General features: G+C 55.0%; 6 protein-coding genes across 6 annotated transcripts; 3 read left to right on the top strand and 3 right to left on the bottom strand.

The window, feature by feature from the left end:
* Positions 1-1,202: 1,202 nt before the first annotated feature.
* Positions 1,203-2,198, top strand: E0L32_005443 (uncharacterized protein; the record flags this gene model as incomplete). The annotated part of the gene is made up of 4 exons (XM_031139965.1): positions 1,203-1,224; positions 1,643-1,669; positions 1,770-2,029; positions 2,091-2,198. 4 exons carry the CDS (start codon positions 1,203-1,205, stop codon positions 2,196-2,198), a joined length of 417 nt encoding a protein of 138 aa, XP_030996190.1.
* Positions 2,199-2,470: 272 nt separating this feature from the next.
* Positions 2,471-3,482, bottom strand: E0L32_005442 (uncharacterized protein; the record flags this gene model as incomplete). Its single annotated transcript, XM_031139964.1, has 3 exons — positions 2,471-3,149; positions 3,206-3,378; positions 3,441-3,482. 3 exons carry the CDS (start codon positions 3,480-3,482, stop codon positions 2,471-2,473), a joined length of 894 nt encoding a protein of 297 aa, XP_030996189.1.
* Positions 3,483-4,058: 576 nt separating this feature from the next.
* Positions 4,059-4,991, top strand: E0L32_005441 (uncharacterized protein; the record flags this gene model as incomplete). Its single annotated transcript, XM_031139963.1, has 4 exons — positions 4,059-4,256; positions 4,337-4,366; positions 4,427-4,824; positions 4,883-4,991. The coding sequence occupies 4 exons, from the start codon at positions 4,059-4,061 to the stop codon at positions 4,989-4,991; spliced, it is 735 nt and encodes a 244-aa protein (XP_030996188.1).
* Positions 4,992-6,191: 1,200 nt separating this feature from the next.
* E0L32_005440 (uncharacterized protein) lies at positions 6,192-6,581 on the top strand (the record flags this gene model as incomplete). Its single annotated transcript, XM_031139962.1, has 1 exon — positions 6,192-6,581. One exon carries the CDS (start codon positions 6,192-6,194, stop codon positions 6,579-6,581), a length of 390 nt encoding a protein of 129 aa, XP_030996187.1.
* A 378-nt stretch (positions 6,582-6,959) lies between these two features.
* On the bottom strand, positions 6,960-8,983 carry E0L32_005439 (uncharacterized protein; the record flags this gene model as incomplete). Its single annotated transcript, XM_031139961.1, has 5 exons — positions 6,960-7,877; positions 7,930-8,309; positions 8,384-8,599; positions 8,661-8,686; positions 8,778-8,983. The coding sequence occupies 5 exons, from the start codon at positions 8,981-8,983 to the stop codon at positions 6,960-6,962; spliced, it is 1,746 nt and encodes a 581-aa protein (XP_030996186.1).
* Positions 8,984-11,637: 2,654 nt separating this feature from the next.
* E0L32_005438 (uncharacterized protein) lies at positions 11,638-13,713 on the bottom strand (the record flags this gene model as incomplete). Its single annotated transcript, XM_031139960.1, has 2 exons — positions 11,638-12,420; positions 12,478-13,713. 2 exons carry the CDS (start codon positions 13,711-13,713, stop codon positions 11,638-11,640), a joined length of 2,019 nt encoding a protein of 672 aa, XP_030996185.1.
* Positions 13,714-13,909: the final 196 nt, after the last annotated feature.

The following is a 13,909-nucleotide window of genomic DNA, read 5'->3' as shown; positions in this document are numbered from 1 at the left end:
AGAAAAAACGACATACCCTACCTATCAGGTGGCGAGCTGCTATGTGCCACCACAAACTTCCCTGATGTTCGAATCCAATGTCAGTAGGGGAACGAGACGGGTATCTTGCGGCGAAAGCGGCCTGGCTTTGGCGATTCAGGCTTCGAAAATGGCTCGTCAAACATCGAGTCGGGATTTGATAGTACATTGAACAAAGGCATCATGCAACACAGAGTGAGCAAGTCGGGGTGCCTTGGGGTTCATTACCTAGATGATCTAGCAGTCCATGTCAGCAAGGCGCTCCGTCTGGCTTGGCTTGATAACAAAGACAGGGATGTCAAAACGATCAGTGTGTCCGTTTGGAAAGACGTGTCAATCACCATTGTGTTGTATGCCTGGGGCGACAAGAATAACTCATCATTGTACGTTGTGGAAGTGAAAGGAACGAAGAAAGGAAAGACAGACATACCTCTACCGAGAGAGACCGTGGCTTGAATATCGACAAAGATCATGGCACAGAAAAACTCTTTTCGAGAGAACAAGGCAGAAGGGGCAAAGCAATGAATACGTCGTCCAGCGGCGTCGGAAGCTTGGGAGACAAATGAAGAAAGAATTGTTGATTGAGCTTGAGCTCAAAAAAATATTTCGAGATAAAATAGACTGGGAAAAAAAAGCTTGGGTCACTTGTGGCTGACACGAGCCACAGGTTCGCCAGGAGGGATCTAGCGCCCCATGCGCCTCTACAAGTAATTCGTCGGTGATGGTGGGTTCACGCCACAGGCTTTGGTGGGGTGGGTGCCGTCGAGCTGTGAGGGTGCGATGATCGAGGTACCGTTGGATTTTGGTGTGGCCACAGCAAAACTCTGGTGCTGATTCAGGTACCTCAACCCTGTGGCCCTCTGGTTTTGGGGCTGAATGCCAGCATTGGAGAAAAGAAATGGAGCCAGCCCTCCCGCCGCCAGTGCAACTCGCGAAGGAGGTCATCACTATTAAAAAGCCACCATCCGCCCCGGCCCCCATGCCAGTCTTTGTAGTGTCGTCGAACTCGTCGAACATGCTGCCCTCGCCTGCTACGATCCGGTATCGTAAAGTCCCTTAGCTGTGTGGCATCGCCTCGAAGGAACGGCATACGCTCTCATTAGCATTTTGCTCGCATCTCTGGAAAGGCGCGCCAGTGATATCTGGCTGCTAGCGACATTGACGACGCGCTCCCGGGCATCATCATGTCTGACCATGAGTTTGGAGGTGAGTGAACAGTCGACATTTCCTTCATGTTCGCCTTGTTGGTTTCTTTGTCCTCACTTTCCCGACACAATACGACTCACTATTGTGAGTCCTACTGTCAAGAAGTGCCTCTTGTATGATAAATACATGCCCACCTCGCGGACGAGTCTACCCTGCCAAGCCGGCATATTCAAGTGAAAGACACAAACCAGGGCCACGCACTTATCCATACATCGTCACCCTTGTGGAAGCCCTGCCTCACTCGCGGCAGTGACACTTGGTTCTTGATAATTCTCCCTCCCTACCCACCTCTGTATTGCTCTCTTCACCTAGCAAGCACGCACTGATCATGGATGATTATGTGCGCTATCGCAAAGGTCGAGATCTCATGAGTTTATTTTTCGACAATTCCGTTCATATGCTAACTGTGAGTGTCTAGGAACCGATGACCTTTCATTGCCAAAGGGTAAGCAAGACTCGAACCACATGAACCCTGCCTGGAAGATCTATTGACCCACAGTGTCTCTTCCCCCTTGAACCTTCATACTGACACCATGGCTTTCTAGCTACCGTCCAGAAGATAGTGACTGAAATTCTGCCTCCCGCGACAGGTGTTTCTTTCTCCAAGGAGGCTCGTGACCTGCTCATAGAATGCTGTGTCGAGTTCATCACCTTGATATCCTCAGAAGCGAATGAGATATCCGAAAAGGAGGCAAAGAAGACCATCGCTTGCGATCACATCACCAAGGCTCTTGAGACACTTGGTTTCTCCGAGTACGTCCCGGCGGTCTTGGAGGCTGCGGCAGAGCATAAAGAGGTCCAGAAGGTAAGCACGCAGACCACCTCCCTTTGGGCTTGTTCTAGGGATAACTAACGTTAGAGCACAGGGACGAGAGAAGAAGGCCAACAAGTTTGAGCAGAGTGGAATGAGCCTCGAGGAGTTGGAGCGGCTGCAGGCCGAGCAATTCGCTCAGGCCGCCGCCAGACATTCCTAGATGTCTCTTCCAAACCGCTGCTCTTACTCACGCATCACACATCATATACATAGGCCGGTGTTCATCGTTTACTGTCGGGTCTGGGAACGAGTCTATAGCAGTCTACCACTTGCAGCGATGGGAATATAGAGGAGCGATGATTTGTGTTGATTGATTCAATTCTAGTCCGCTTCCGCGAGACTTGCCCATGTCCCTAACCTGCCCGCGCAATGCTATGTAATAGGAAAGTAAATTAATGTCCGCAGCTCCTACCGCGAAATCCAAGGCCGGGTTCATGCAGGCACATTACCGAAGCGGTATTGTGCCCAGGCCATGCTGCCCTCCGGCATGGTCCACGTCTGCTTGCCATTGTCCTGCCCGGCAGCTCCGGCAGCGATGTGGACCGGAAGAAGGTGGTCCATCGTAGGATGTGCTTGTCTGGCATCCGGACGCTTGAGAAGATCCGACATGGTCTTCTGCCTCTGGGCTGGGTCGACCTCGACGGCTTCCTTGAGCGCGTTATCGAAGGAGACGGCATATGGCATGGGCTTCTTGCTGCCCATCGTGAAGCGGAAGTCCCGGAGATTGTGGACGCTCATGCCAGCCCCGACGATGACGATGCCCTCATCCCGGAGACTGGCCACCGCCTGTCCGAGCCGATAGTGAGCATCCGGGTCCTCGTTGCCAAAGAGTGAAACTTGGACAATGGGCACATTGAGAGGGTTGCGCTCCGGGTGGAAGGCTATCTCGATGTTCAGCGGCGAATGGCGAGGGAAGGGGCAAAAGAAATCAAGGGTGCATTGCGACTCACCAGCATGGAAACCGCACCAAACACCGTGGTCAAGGCCGCGCTTCACCCCTTCGGCTTTGATACCGGCTTCGGTCAAGAGACCAAGAATCTTCATGGCGAGCTCGGGACTGCCTTTGTTGGGGTACTCTGCTTTGTAGTACTCGTCCGGGAAGCCATAGAAACTGGGAGCAGTTCAGTAAGCTGTCTCCAACGCCTCACGCCAGGAAAGAGGGCTTACTCGTAAATCAGATCCGTCTTTTCTGCCGCATTTACCTGGATGGTATCGCGGCCAGCCTGCCAGTGTGCGGAGAAGACGACAATGGCCTTGGGCTTGACCTTTTGGGTGATCTCCTTGCCGATATTTTGGAGGACGGGGTAAACGGGATGGTCCACGTCATACATGACATTGGGCTTGGCTTTCGGTCAATTAAAGCTCTCTGGAAGATCATGGTTCAATACGGGATGCAACTTACGCCTCCATGGCTGAGATAATATACGGGTGTTCTAGCGGGCATCGTGGAATAGCTGCGCTTGGTGAATCGGGCCAATGTCGATGTCCAGCTCATGAGCTCGTTAGAGTACAGAAAGGCTGCTGCCGCTATCAAAAGAGCGAACAAGAGTGCAATCCTTGAGAAAGAGATACCTGCCATCTGCTCGTCACATTACAACAATTACAGACTCGTCGAAGACAAAAGACAGTGTGGGATACGATCACCTTATTTATATATCTCTAGCTGCTTACCCCGGAAACTGTGGCCATTTGCCGCTAAAAGGTCCCCGAGCTTCAGCGTTCTTTACTGTGAGTTGCCCGCTGAGAGAAGCCGCGCGGGAGAACTGACGATTGATAATCCTCACTAAGCGGGCAAGCTGGACCTTTCCCGCCTCTTGACACACAACCCGCGCGCGGAGCCCCACATTTTATCGCACCTCACTTGTGGAACACTGCCGAAAGCCTCGGGACTGCCAACACCGACGATATATCTGCTGGTTCCTGCTTGTGCTCTCTCGGTCTGGCGTGGGATAAGCCCTTTGAGTCATCATACTCCTCGCTCTTACGTTCTCGAGCCGCAGGTCCATCAAGGAAGAAAGCAATGGCTTTGAGCCGGGCTCCTCCCCTGATCTTCCCGGCCACGGCCCGGCACACGGCCACCGTCATCTTCGTCCACGGCCTCGGCGACTCGGGCGCCGGATGGGCCTCCGCGGCGGAGAACTGGCGCCGGCGCCAGAGGCTCGACGAGGTCAAGTTCATCCTGCCTAACGCGCCCAACATCCCCATCACTTGCAACATGGTAAGCCAGAGCTCGGATTGTCGCCAAGGGAGGGCGAGGGAGGACCCGAGAATGACTGACGTTTTCGAACCCACTCACAGGGCTACCGCATGCCGGGCTGGTACGATATTGTAAGTCTGACAAGACAGCGGACATCATTGGTATGGGCTTTCCCGCTGACCATTTGCAAGGCTGCTATTGACGGTACCGTGGAGGCTCTGAGGATGAATGAGGACGAGCCTGGCATTATGGTCAGCCAGCAGTACTTCCACGGTCTCATTCAGCAGGAGATAGATTCCGGGATCTCGTCAGAGCGCATCGTGCTGGGTGGTTTCTCTCAAGGAGGCGCCATCTCCATCTTTGCTGGCCTCACTGCCAAAGTCAAGCTCGCTGGCATCGTGGGCCTCTCCTCGTATCTGCTCCTGTCACCAAAGTTCAAGGACCTCCTTCCCAAGCCGGAATTCAACAAGGAGACCCCGATCTTCATGGGTCATGGCAGTGCCGACCAGGTCGTCAGAACAGAGCTCGGCAAGCATTCGTATACGATACTGAAGGATCTGGGCTACAACGTGTCTTGGTCTGAATATGAGTTAGTTTTACGGCATTCTTTTTGTGACAAGAAAGATTGACTAACATACTTTTTGCAGGGGCATGGGACACTCTGCCTGCTTGGAGGAGCTTGATGAGGTTGAGGCTTTCCTCAGGAAACAACTACCAGCTCTTGGTGGCAAGTCCGAGGAGAAGTCAGAGTTGTAATGAAACAATGTACACAGGAATGGGGAAAGTCCGGAGGCCAGTCAGGAAGCTTGTTGCGCGATAGAGTTGACTAACTGCTTCCTCATACCACTGGGATGGTGCTTCCATCGTTCATTGTCATGTGAAGTTTCAGAAGCACCCACAAGCATAAATAGGCCCGCTATCCCACTCGTAGCAGAACTTCAAAAGATCCTCACAACCATCATGGCAACCTCTCTGGTTCTTCGCAACCAGCTAGTCAACGTGAAGTCTCAACAATATCTTAACGCATAGTCACATTCTCTCCAGCATTCTCATTGCGCAAACACTCGACAACTGTTTCTCTCTCACTGCTTCCTCTTCTCTCACTGCTTCCTCTTCTCTTCTCTTCTCTTCTCTTCTCACGAATCTCAGAGACTTCTCAGCGACCCCAGCGTATTTGCTTCTCCATCAACACTCATGGCACTAGGTCGCGAAAACGCAACGGCCGGAATCTCGTGCGAGGTAGCTGCCTGCCAGGGGACGGCGAGACATTCCGAAAAGCGACTCGGTGATTCGAGGCACGGAGGAACCAACAGAGACCAGCAAGCACAAGTCGCAAGGGGCCCACACAAGGAGAAACAGAGCGACAGTTCTGCACCCAAGCCTGTCAGTGGCGGGTATGCCCTCAGGTGACTGCAGTCTTGCTGCGAGATACACCACCGGAACTGGATATCTCGCCGGCCCGGTGCTCAAGCTTGGGTTCTCCGACAGCATCATATCTTTCGGGTTCGCCAGGCCCTTCACGTCATGCGTTGGGTGGCTCTTGACGCCCTTGAACTTGGGGGCTGGGACGTCTTATCGTTCTTTAACGAAAAGTCGAAAACCTCTGAGAGCGCCTGAAGGACACATGCACTCTTCTCGGTCCAGGAATATTATCATTCAGTCATTGGGGGCCATCCACACGCTGGTTTCCGAAGCCGTGCCTCTGGCGGTAGATGGAAAAGCCATGGCACCGTCTCGCCTGGCTGCTTCACGCCGTGCTCTCGCCTCTTCTCGATCTCCAGACTGGCCAGCCGATTCAACACTGTCCTGGCACCTCTGCTGAGATCAACTCACTCTCCGGACCGGAAGCCTCAGCGGCGGGGATCAACAAGTTTTGGTCAAGAAACAACTCTTTCCTCCCCCACCTAATCCTGGCTTTCTGGCGTAGCAGCAGAGTTAGGCGCACGATATCTTCCGATGCCATGCCTCGAAAAGATAGGGATAGTCGACTTGAAGCCGGCTATTCTTGCTTCTCAAAGCTGGGGCCAGATGGCGTTCGAAAAACTAGCCGCTGCTTCTACGGCCGACATCGACGCCGTGATTCGCTTCGCAGAAGACATTCCCCCTCCAACCGAGCCGGTCCTTGACTACATCACTGAGGTGGATACTCGACGTGCCCTCTTCGACGACTTTCGAGCGCTTTTGCCCACCTGGGATCAAGGTGTATGCGGTGGTATTCGCCATCTTTATGGTCGCCCCTGTCTCGGAACTTCGGAGTTATCTACCCACCCTCACAATCCTGTTCTCTTCGCAGGTGTCATTGCTTGTGTAGAGGAAGGAATTCGATCCGATCCTGTAGGTTATTAGCTTTCCTGGGGTTCCTGGCCCCCTTGCATATACTCATGCTCTCTCGACATTCCACAGCTCTTCAGGGATAAGTCCTCAAGGCAGCAAACACTATTGGTCTTTTTCTTTTATCGTCTCATCATGGAATAGGGTTGATTTTGTATTTATCTGAGAGTTTCTGCGGATAGAAATTCACTCCTTGACCATCAAGTCTCATAGCTAGCTAGACAAGGCTCGAGGAGCACAACGTTGATCATCTCAAGACGCTTTCCCATGAGTCTAAACACTGCTTCTCCTTTCTCATCTCTGTGCTGTCTGTCCATTATTTCCAGTCATCGTGTCACCCTTTGCCCCTTCCCTCCAGGTCTTGGATAGAGAAATCCTCCATTTGCGCATTACTCAACGGATGACAACAGCAACATGATCATCCATGAACTCGCTGATGTCCTCGAGGAAGAGGCTCGACACGATGGCGAGGCCCCCAAACGCGATGCTGCAGTAGTACACCCAGGGGTAAGCCTCGGCGAAGCCCGTCTGGCCCGCGACGACCAGCCTCTCGAACAGTCCCGGCTCGGCGGCGACGGCGGGCAGAGCGCCGATCTCGTCGATCATGGCCTGCCCGGTCATCCGGACGACCGCCTCGACGAGCGGGTCGCGCGGGCCGAAGCCGGCGCGGACCATGGCGCCGCCGACGTGGCGCGCGAGCAGCGGGACGACCTTGCTGTAGAAGACGTTGTAGTAGACGGTGTAGCCGACGGCGCCGCCGACGACGCGGACGGCCAGCGTCAGGGACGTGACGGTGGCGATGAGGTCGTCCGGGCAGATGATGGTGCTGGCGATGGCGGCGGGGAGCACGACGCCGCCGACGCCGACGCCCGCGAGGAAGAGGAAGGCGTACACGGCGCCGATGTTGTCGCGCGTGGCGGCGGCCAGGGCGCCGCAGCCGGCGGTCATGACGCACGAGGCGCTGAGCGTGAGCCACCGGATGCCGACGCGGGACCAGGTCAGGAGGAGCAGGTTGACGACGCAGCCGGCCAGCACGCCGAAGGCGAAGGGCAGGCCGCGGACGCCGACGCCGACGGGGTCGTGGCCGTAGACGTTGTACGCCTGGGAGGGCCAGAGCATGATGACGGCGAAGAAGTTGGCGCCAGCGACGAAGGTGATGACCAGGAGGAGGACCAGGGTCCGGGGCTTCTTGCCGAGGCGGCGGGGGAACATTGGGTACTTGGCGCCCCAGATCTCCCAGCACGCGAAGGCGACCACCATGGCGGCGCCGATTATGAGCGTTGCTAGGACGTGAGCGTCGTTCCATGCATACTGTAGGAAGCGTCAGTCACAATGCAGGAGAAATAATGCCTAGAACACGAACCTGATACCCGCCCCAGAGGAGGCCAGCGTTGAAGAGAGTTATGCCGCCGATAGATAGTAGACCTCCGAGGAAGTCGACTCGGGCGACTACACCCTTGACAGAGAGACCCTGGGAGTTGATACGTGGAGGAGGGAAGTACGAGCAAGCGACGATGACCAGTCCCACAAAAGCCCAGAGGGCAGACAGCAGGCCGACATAGCGCCAGGACGAACTTGCAGTGATGAGTTGAGCCCACAAGACCGAGGGACACCAGGGAATAATGCTCAGGATCAGAGCCGCAATGTAGATGCCGCGCTTGGAGGTCGGCGCCAGCTCCGCAGTGCCAGCCAGCGCAGTCAACTCGTTGATACCCGCGCCAACACCAGAGGCAACCATTCCGCCTGGAGTTCGCAATGTCAGCATTGGTCTTCATCAGACTAGAGAGATCTAGTGACAGTCCTGCTTCGTTCCTTACCGATGAAGACATTCATGTTCTTTGCAACGCTGCAGACAATCTGTCCGACCATGACAAGGAGGGCGCCGAGGATCGCAACGTAGCGGCGGCCCAGCAGGTCCGAGAGGGCACCGACGAAAGGGCAGATGGCAGCGGAACCGAGGAGGTTGCCGCTAATGAACCAGATCCAGTTGTCGCCGCCGCCAATGTCCTTGACAAGAAGCAGAGGAATGCCGCCTAGCCAGGAAAGGAGTGTCAGTTGTGGACTTTGAGACAGAACAGCACTGAGAAAACGTACCAAAAAGATATGGCGGAACTTGGGCACTGGTCCACAGAAAAGCCATGGAGACGAAGGACATGAAGCGTCGGGCTGACATCTGTTCATCGCTACGAGTTAGCTTCCGGGTGTGCATACCGTTCGCCGGAGCCAGTCTTTACATGGGTGTTCTCCTCTGGTACAGGGCCATGAGATCCGGAGAGGCTGCTTGCCGTCGAGGCTGGGCCACTAAAGCCATCGTTCTTCGTCTCCTGAACCCGTTCCTTTGTATGGGAGAACGATGGAGTACCGGATGGCAGGTCATCCACGGAGCTCTCCATGGTTTGGGGCAGTGTAGAGGCCATTGTTTGTCTGTATGGACTCGATGTTGATGTTTGATGTTTGAGTTGAAAAGGAGAAAACAGTAAAGGAATCACAATGAAGGTGTGCTTGTCCAGGTGCTCCGCAAAAAAGTAGGCGGATCACCTCCAAGGCATGCTGTAGAAAAAAAAAAGAAGGTTGAGGCACAACAGTCACTTAGATCGCCGTGGCGACCAAAGAAGTGATCAGAGCTATTATTTACCCACTGAGAATGGCAACCTTGGACCCGCTCTCCCCGGTGGGATGGCAGTGAAGAAGGATGTTTGCTTCATGAACCTGGAGCACGGGAAAGGACATGAAGTGCCCAGGTGCCGTGTGAGCCAGCCATGGCAGCCCGGGCCGAACCTGAATGCTGGGAAACCCATGAGCTCTCCATGCTACCCTACATATCACACATCAGCGAACCTCACCACTAATACCGGTATCCGTTCAGGCATGCATGCGCATAGGTACTCAGCAGTGACGTGTCTGCAAGTACCAATGCTGGAGTGAAAGCTCCCTTCACGGCCAGGGACGCGAGGGCTTGTGGTGCCACTGGGTAATGGGACTTGGTGCTGCCCATCCCCAGCCTGGAACCGTGTGGGTGTGAAATACACTCTCACAGAGAGGCAGCCGGGACATGTCTTGATCTGCCCATAGAAGATGATCAAGGAACCTTGTGTTCATCGCACAATTGCCATGTTGGGATGGTTGCCCCTGGGTTTGTTTGCTAGCCCTTTGTTCCGCTAGATCTCGGTATCAACGCAGGGAAAGGGTGCCACATCAGAGTTCCTACCTACCTATCCGTAGATGGCTTGTCACTCCAGTCTTGCTCCGCAGAGACGTGCGTGCCTGAGCCGCGCGTGCGCCCATGCCGAAGTGCAGAGTAAGACAAGGCAACACGCCAGGTGACTGGACTGGCTCAAGGTCTCCCTCGAGGTGACACAACAGGGAGAGGCATGGATGGGCTGTGTGTGGACCGAGATTCCCGGGCGGGACCGCCGCTGGCTGGCTGACGGGCCATTTGACACAGGCGAGCGGCATCCCACCGTTACGCACCACGGCATACGGAGAAAACGGGGACGGGCATACGTGCGAAAAGTGAGAGAGAGAGAGAGAGAGAGAGGAGACCAAGTGGGCATGAGGGAAACAAACGGACCTGCATGGAGAAAAGCAACACGGCTCCCTAGGATAGGCTCCATTGAGCAAGGTGCAGGGTTCGGATGACAGGGCTCGTATGCAGTCCAGGCTGACTATCGGGATGGTCGCCATCCTTCTCCCGGCCTGAAGCTTGGCTTCTCGTAAGATACACTGTCGAGTATTGAAGCCTCTGCCGGAAGGGTGGCGGCTTGCGTAGCGAGGGTCAAGGGACTGCTGGCCACTCAGCATCTGGGGTGGCGTCCGAGAATGTTTGCTTGCTCTGCAGCTAACAGATGCACCACCCAGCACCCCTTCCAAGCCATACGTCCATGGAGGTTCACCGCAATTCTTTGGAAACGAAGGCAAGAGCTGTTGAGAGTCTGTGTCCCTGCAACGAGAGCCAGTCCCAGATCTCGGTATTTTCCGCATGGTAAGAGGAAGAAGCGAGCCTGGGCGAGGGCAAGAGGAACAGAATTACAGTCGACCTTGCACGGCAAATGAATTGCATTATGAACACCGCTGATGGCATCTACCCATCCACACAAATCCCCCTCGGGAGGTGGGACATGTTGAGAGACAGGCGAATTATGGTAACACAAACCTTGGAAAGATTGGGTGCAAGCCATGCAGCTGTGCCATCCAGCCTTCGGACGGAAAGCAGCATAGACAGGAAATTGATCAGCAATCACGTACCTCGATAGCAACTTTGGGGCCCAGTTTACTGCACCTTGTCATGCAGCAGATTCCTGCAGTTCGTTGGGCTGTTCTTCTTCAGCCATTCCTAGCTGAATGAATGATATTGTCTCCACGAGGTGGTCTCAGACATCTTTCCTGATGAGAGCATCGTCTCCATCACAGGGAGGGTACAAGTCAGCTGGTTCATCTCAGATATTGTCTGCCAGTTCAAGACCTGGAAGCACCGTTGAGATTCAGACTGTTGGGGATGGCTTAACCGAGAGCGTGGTGACCTCTGATCAGGGATGCAGTGGGCTCGCATCTCCAGATCCGCAGTGCGACTAATCGAGTTAAGCTCGGAGTACCGGGTTCGGGGCGAGACATCTCACCATTTGCTGGGTCACCTGGCAGGAGGGTGCCTGTTTCGGAACCCGGGGGCCGATGTGAGTGCCCTTGCTGACCGTCATACAGATCAATGTCTTGCAGATGAGACTTTCATCAATAGTACCCCAAGACACAAGGCACTCTCTTGTAAGCAAGTGTGATGTGAGGTATACTCGTCATAATACTCTTCGAATTAACTTGGATATGTCCATTTGGAGCGGATCTAACTTCCTTAAACATGTGTACAAACGTGGTCGTGTAAAGGGGGGACCGTGGTAGAACGCCGGGGTAGGGGGGGTATAAAAGCGGATACATTATGTACATACAACCGGCATCCGTCCCTATGTCCTTTCATCAGATTAAAAAAAAGAATATGTGCAGATGTCAAAACGCTATGAGACAGTGGAAGAAGAATTTTCAAAGGATCGGAGGGGGTGACATGTAGGAAAACGGCAGTAGATCAAGCCGATGTGGGCGCGGATTCGCGCAGGGCGACTGGACCCTGGAAGCCTTGCTGGGCAGGTTTGACGTCCTGCATTTCGAGGCCTTCCTTTGAGTCGACCTTGCGCTGAGGTCTCCGGTCCCTCGCGAGTCGCTGGTCGCCCTTGGTGTACGACTGCTTGAAGCGATAATAGGTTGGCGGGCGAGGTCTGCAAAGGACGACGATCCAGTTCTTGACCCAGTTGCCTTGGGAGAAGGCGCGGTAGCGATCCTTCTTCAAGAACTTGTGCGAATTGAGGAACTCCCTCGTCGTCTCGCCACGGCCCATCAGGAAGAGATGGTACCCCATCAATGCGGCGGGGTACAAAAGACCGATGATGCAGTAGAATACCAGGGCGAAGGGAACACGGAAATGGTCGATAGCGGCTCCGAAGGAGATGTTCTCGCGGTTTTGGTAGACAAGGATTTGCGCAAGGCAAGCCGCAATGACGTAGAGAGCCATGAGGAACAAGGAGGTGACAAAAGCAAAGAAGTAGCGGTAATTGCGTCGGCCCATGCAGTTGTTGAGCCAAACACAGTGATGGTCTGCATTCTCGATGCAGTTATCGCACATGCGGCAGTGATGAGCCCTCGGAGGACGCCAGATGTTGCAGGTTTTGCAATACTTGGTAGGCACTTCCATGGCTGCTGTGGACGACTGGGCCGACTTGATCAGGACCCAGTCATTTGTGGGCGGCGCGAGCCTAAGGGGGTCCTCGTTCTCATCCGCAGGAGGAAACTGATGCAAGTTTCGCGGTAGGATCTGTGCCAGAGACGTTAGCTGATGTTGCGTTACTGCCCGATGATAGAATTGACTTACCCCTGGATCGGAGCCGGATGCGTGGAAGAATGAGGATATGCATATATAAAAGATATACGCAAAGACCAACGGAATGGCCGGCGAGACATTGGCCCAGAGCCAAGGCGCGGAACACGCGAAGAAGAGGACGGCAGGAATCACGGTGAGCAGGCCTGTCGCAACATTGACGGGCTTGAACTTGGTGTTTTGGAATCGACCGCCCATGAAGAAGACGGTGTTGCCTTCGAAATACTCGAAGTTCCTCCCCACCTTGAGGCCGATACTGTCTGCCTTGCCATGGCGCTCCTCGCCATGGGTTACAGAGTGGCTCATGCGCGGTGTCGAGGCTACCGAGTCGAGCTTCTCGCCGCCTTGGATGTCCCTATTCTCCCCGGCGTGGGCGGAGCCGCTCTTGGACGGCAACAGAAAACTTGACCGGAAGGACCTGGGAGACTTGATGGGCGTGGGCAAGTTCCCGGCTCCCTTGTAATCCTTGTCCACTCTGACCGTGAGATTCTTGCCCTCGGGCCTCTTGTTCTGCAGTGGGCGCGTGCTCTCGGACACACTCGCCGTGGGATAGTGACCGTGGGTGGGGCTCGTGTTGGCAGTGATGCGGTCGAATGTTTCTTGTTCCGTCATCTCGGTTCCCCTCGATGGCGGTGGCCGAAATTCACCGTCGTCACTCGTCGGTTGCATTATGCGGGCGCCGGGGTGAGAGTTGGAGACGAGGCTGTGCCTGTTGGTGTCGCCAATGATATCGGTCGAGTCGTCGGCCGTGAGTGCCTGCTGGGGGGCCATGTTGGTCGGGCGTGCTACTCCTCGTTGCGCCTGCAGCCTCTGCGAGCTCATAGGGTGGAAGAAGGCGTGAGACGTAAGCGAAGGTACATGACTCCTGCTGGCAGAGCTCTGGGGCCTGCCGCTCTTTGTCGAACCGGCAACGCTGCTCCCGATACTGGTGCGCTTGCCTGAAAGTCCTCTGCGAAGATGCTGGCCTTGTGGGAAAGGGTGGCGCAGAGAGGACATGCCGGTGCGCGCAGTGCCGGGGCGAGAGACGGTTTCAGAAGCCATCAGGCTTTTCCTCTGGCTAGTTGTCGTCTTGGGTGGCGCGGTATCATTCCCATCGTCTGAGGCGATATCGGTCATGCGCGATGATATAATACTCGGAGGCCCGGCCGCGCCGGAACGAGGGTACTGAGGGAGGCCCAGCTCGTCATCTCCACGGGATGGAGGTCCCGGTGCTGCGTCATGGGAAGACATGTTGATATCATGTGCGCTGGTCGTAGTCTGAGCACTGGTGTTCTGGTCCTAGGATGCTATGTGCAAGCGATCGATTCAAAGCATCACGTCGTTCGTTTTCGGAATCGAGAGAGGAACCGCGGGGATGACGAAAGCCTTGAGGAGAGGTTGTGACAACGGGGTGGTCGTGACGTCCGCTAGGGTTGATCCGAAACGG

Source organism: Thyridium curvatum, assembly GCF_004353045.1.
Source record: "Thyridium curvatum strain D216 chromosome Unknown NODE_28_length_411853_cov_82.906025, whole genome shotgun sequence".
In the NCBI taxonomy this organism is placed as follows: domain Eukaryota; kingdom Fungi; phylum Ascomycota; class Sordariomycetes; order Thyridiales; family Thyridiaceae; genus Thyridium; species Thyridium curvatum.
Note: the sequence above shows the minus strand (reverse complement) of the source record. Positions and strands in the feature narration are given on the sequence as shown.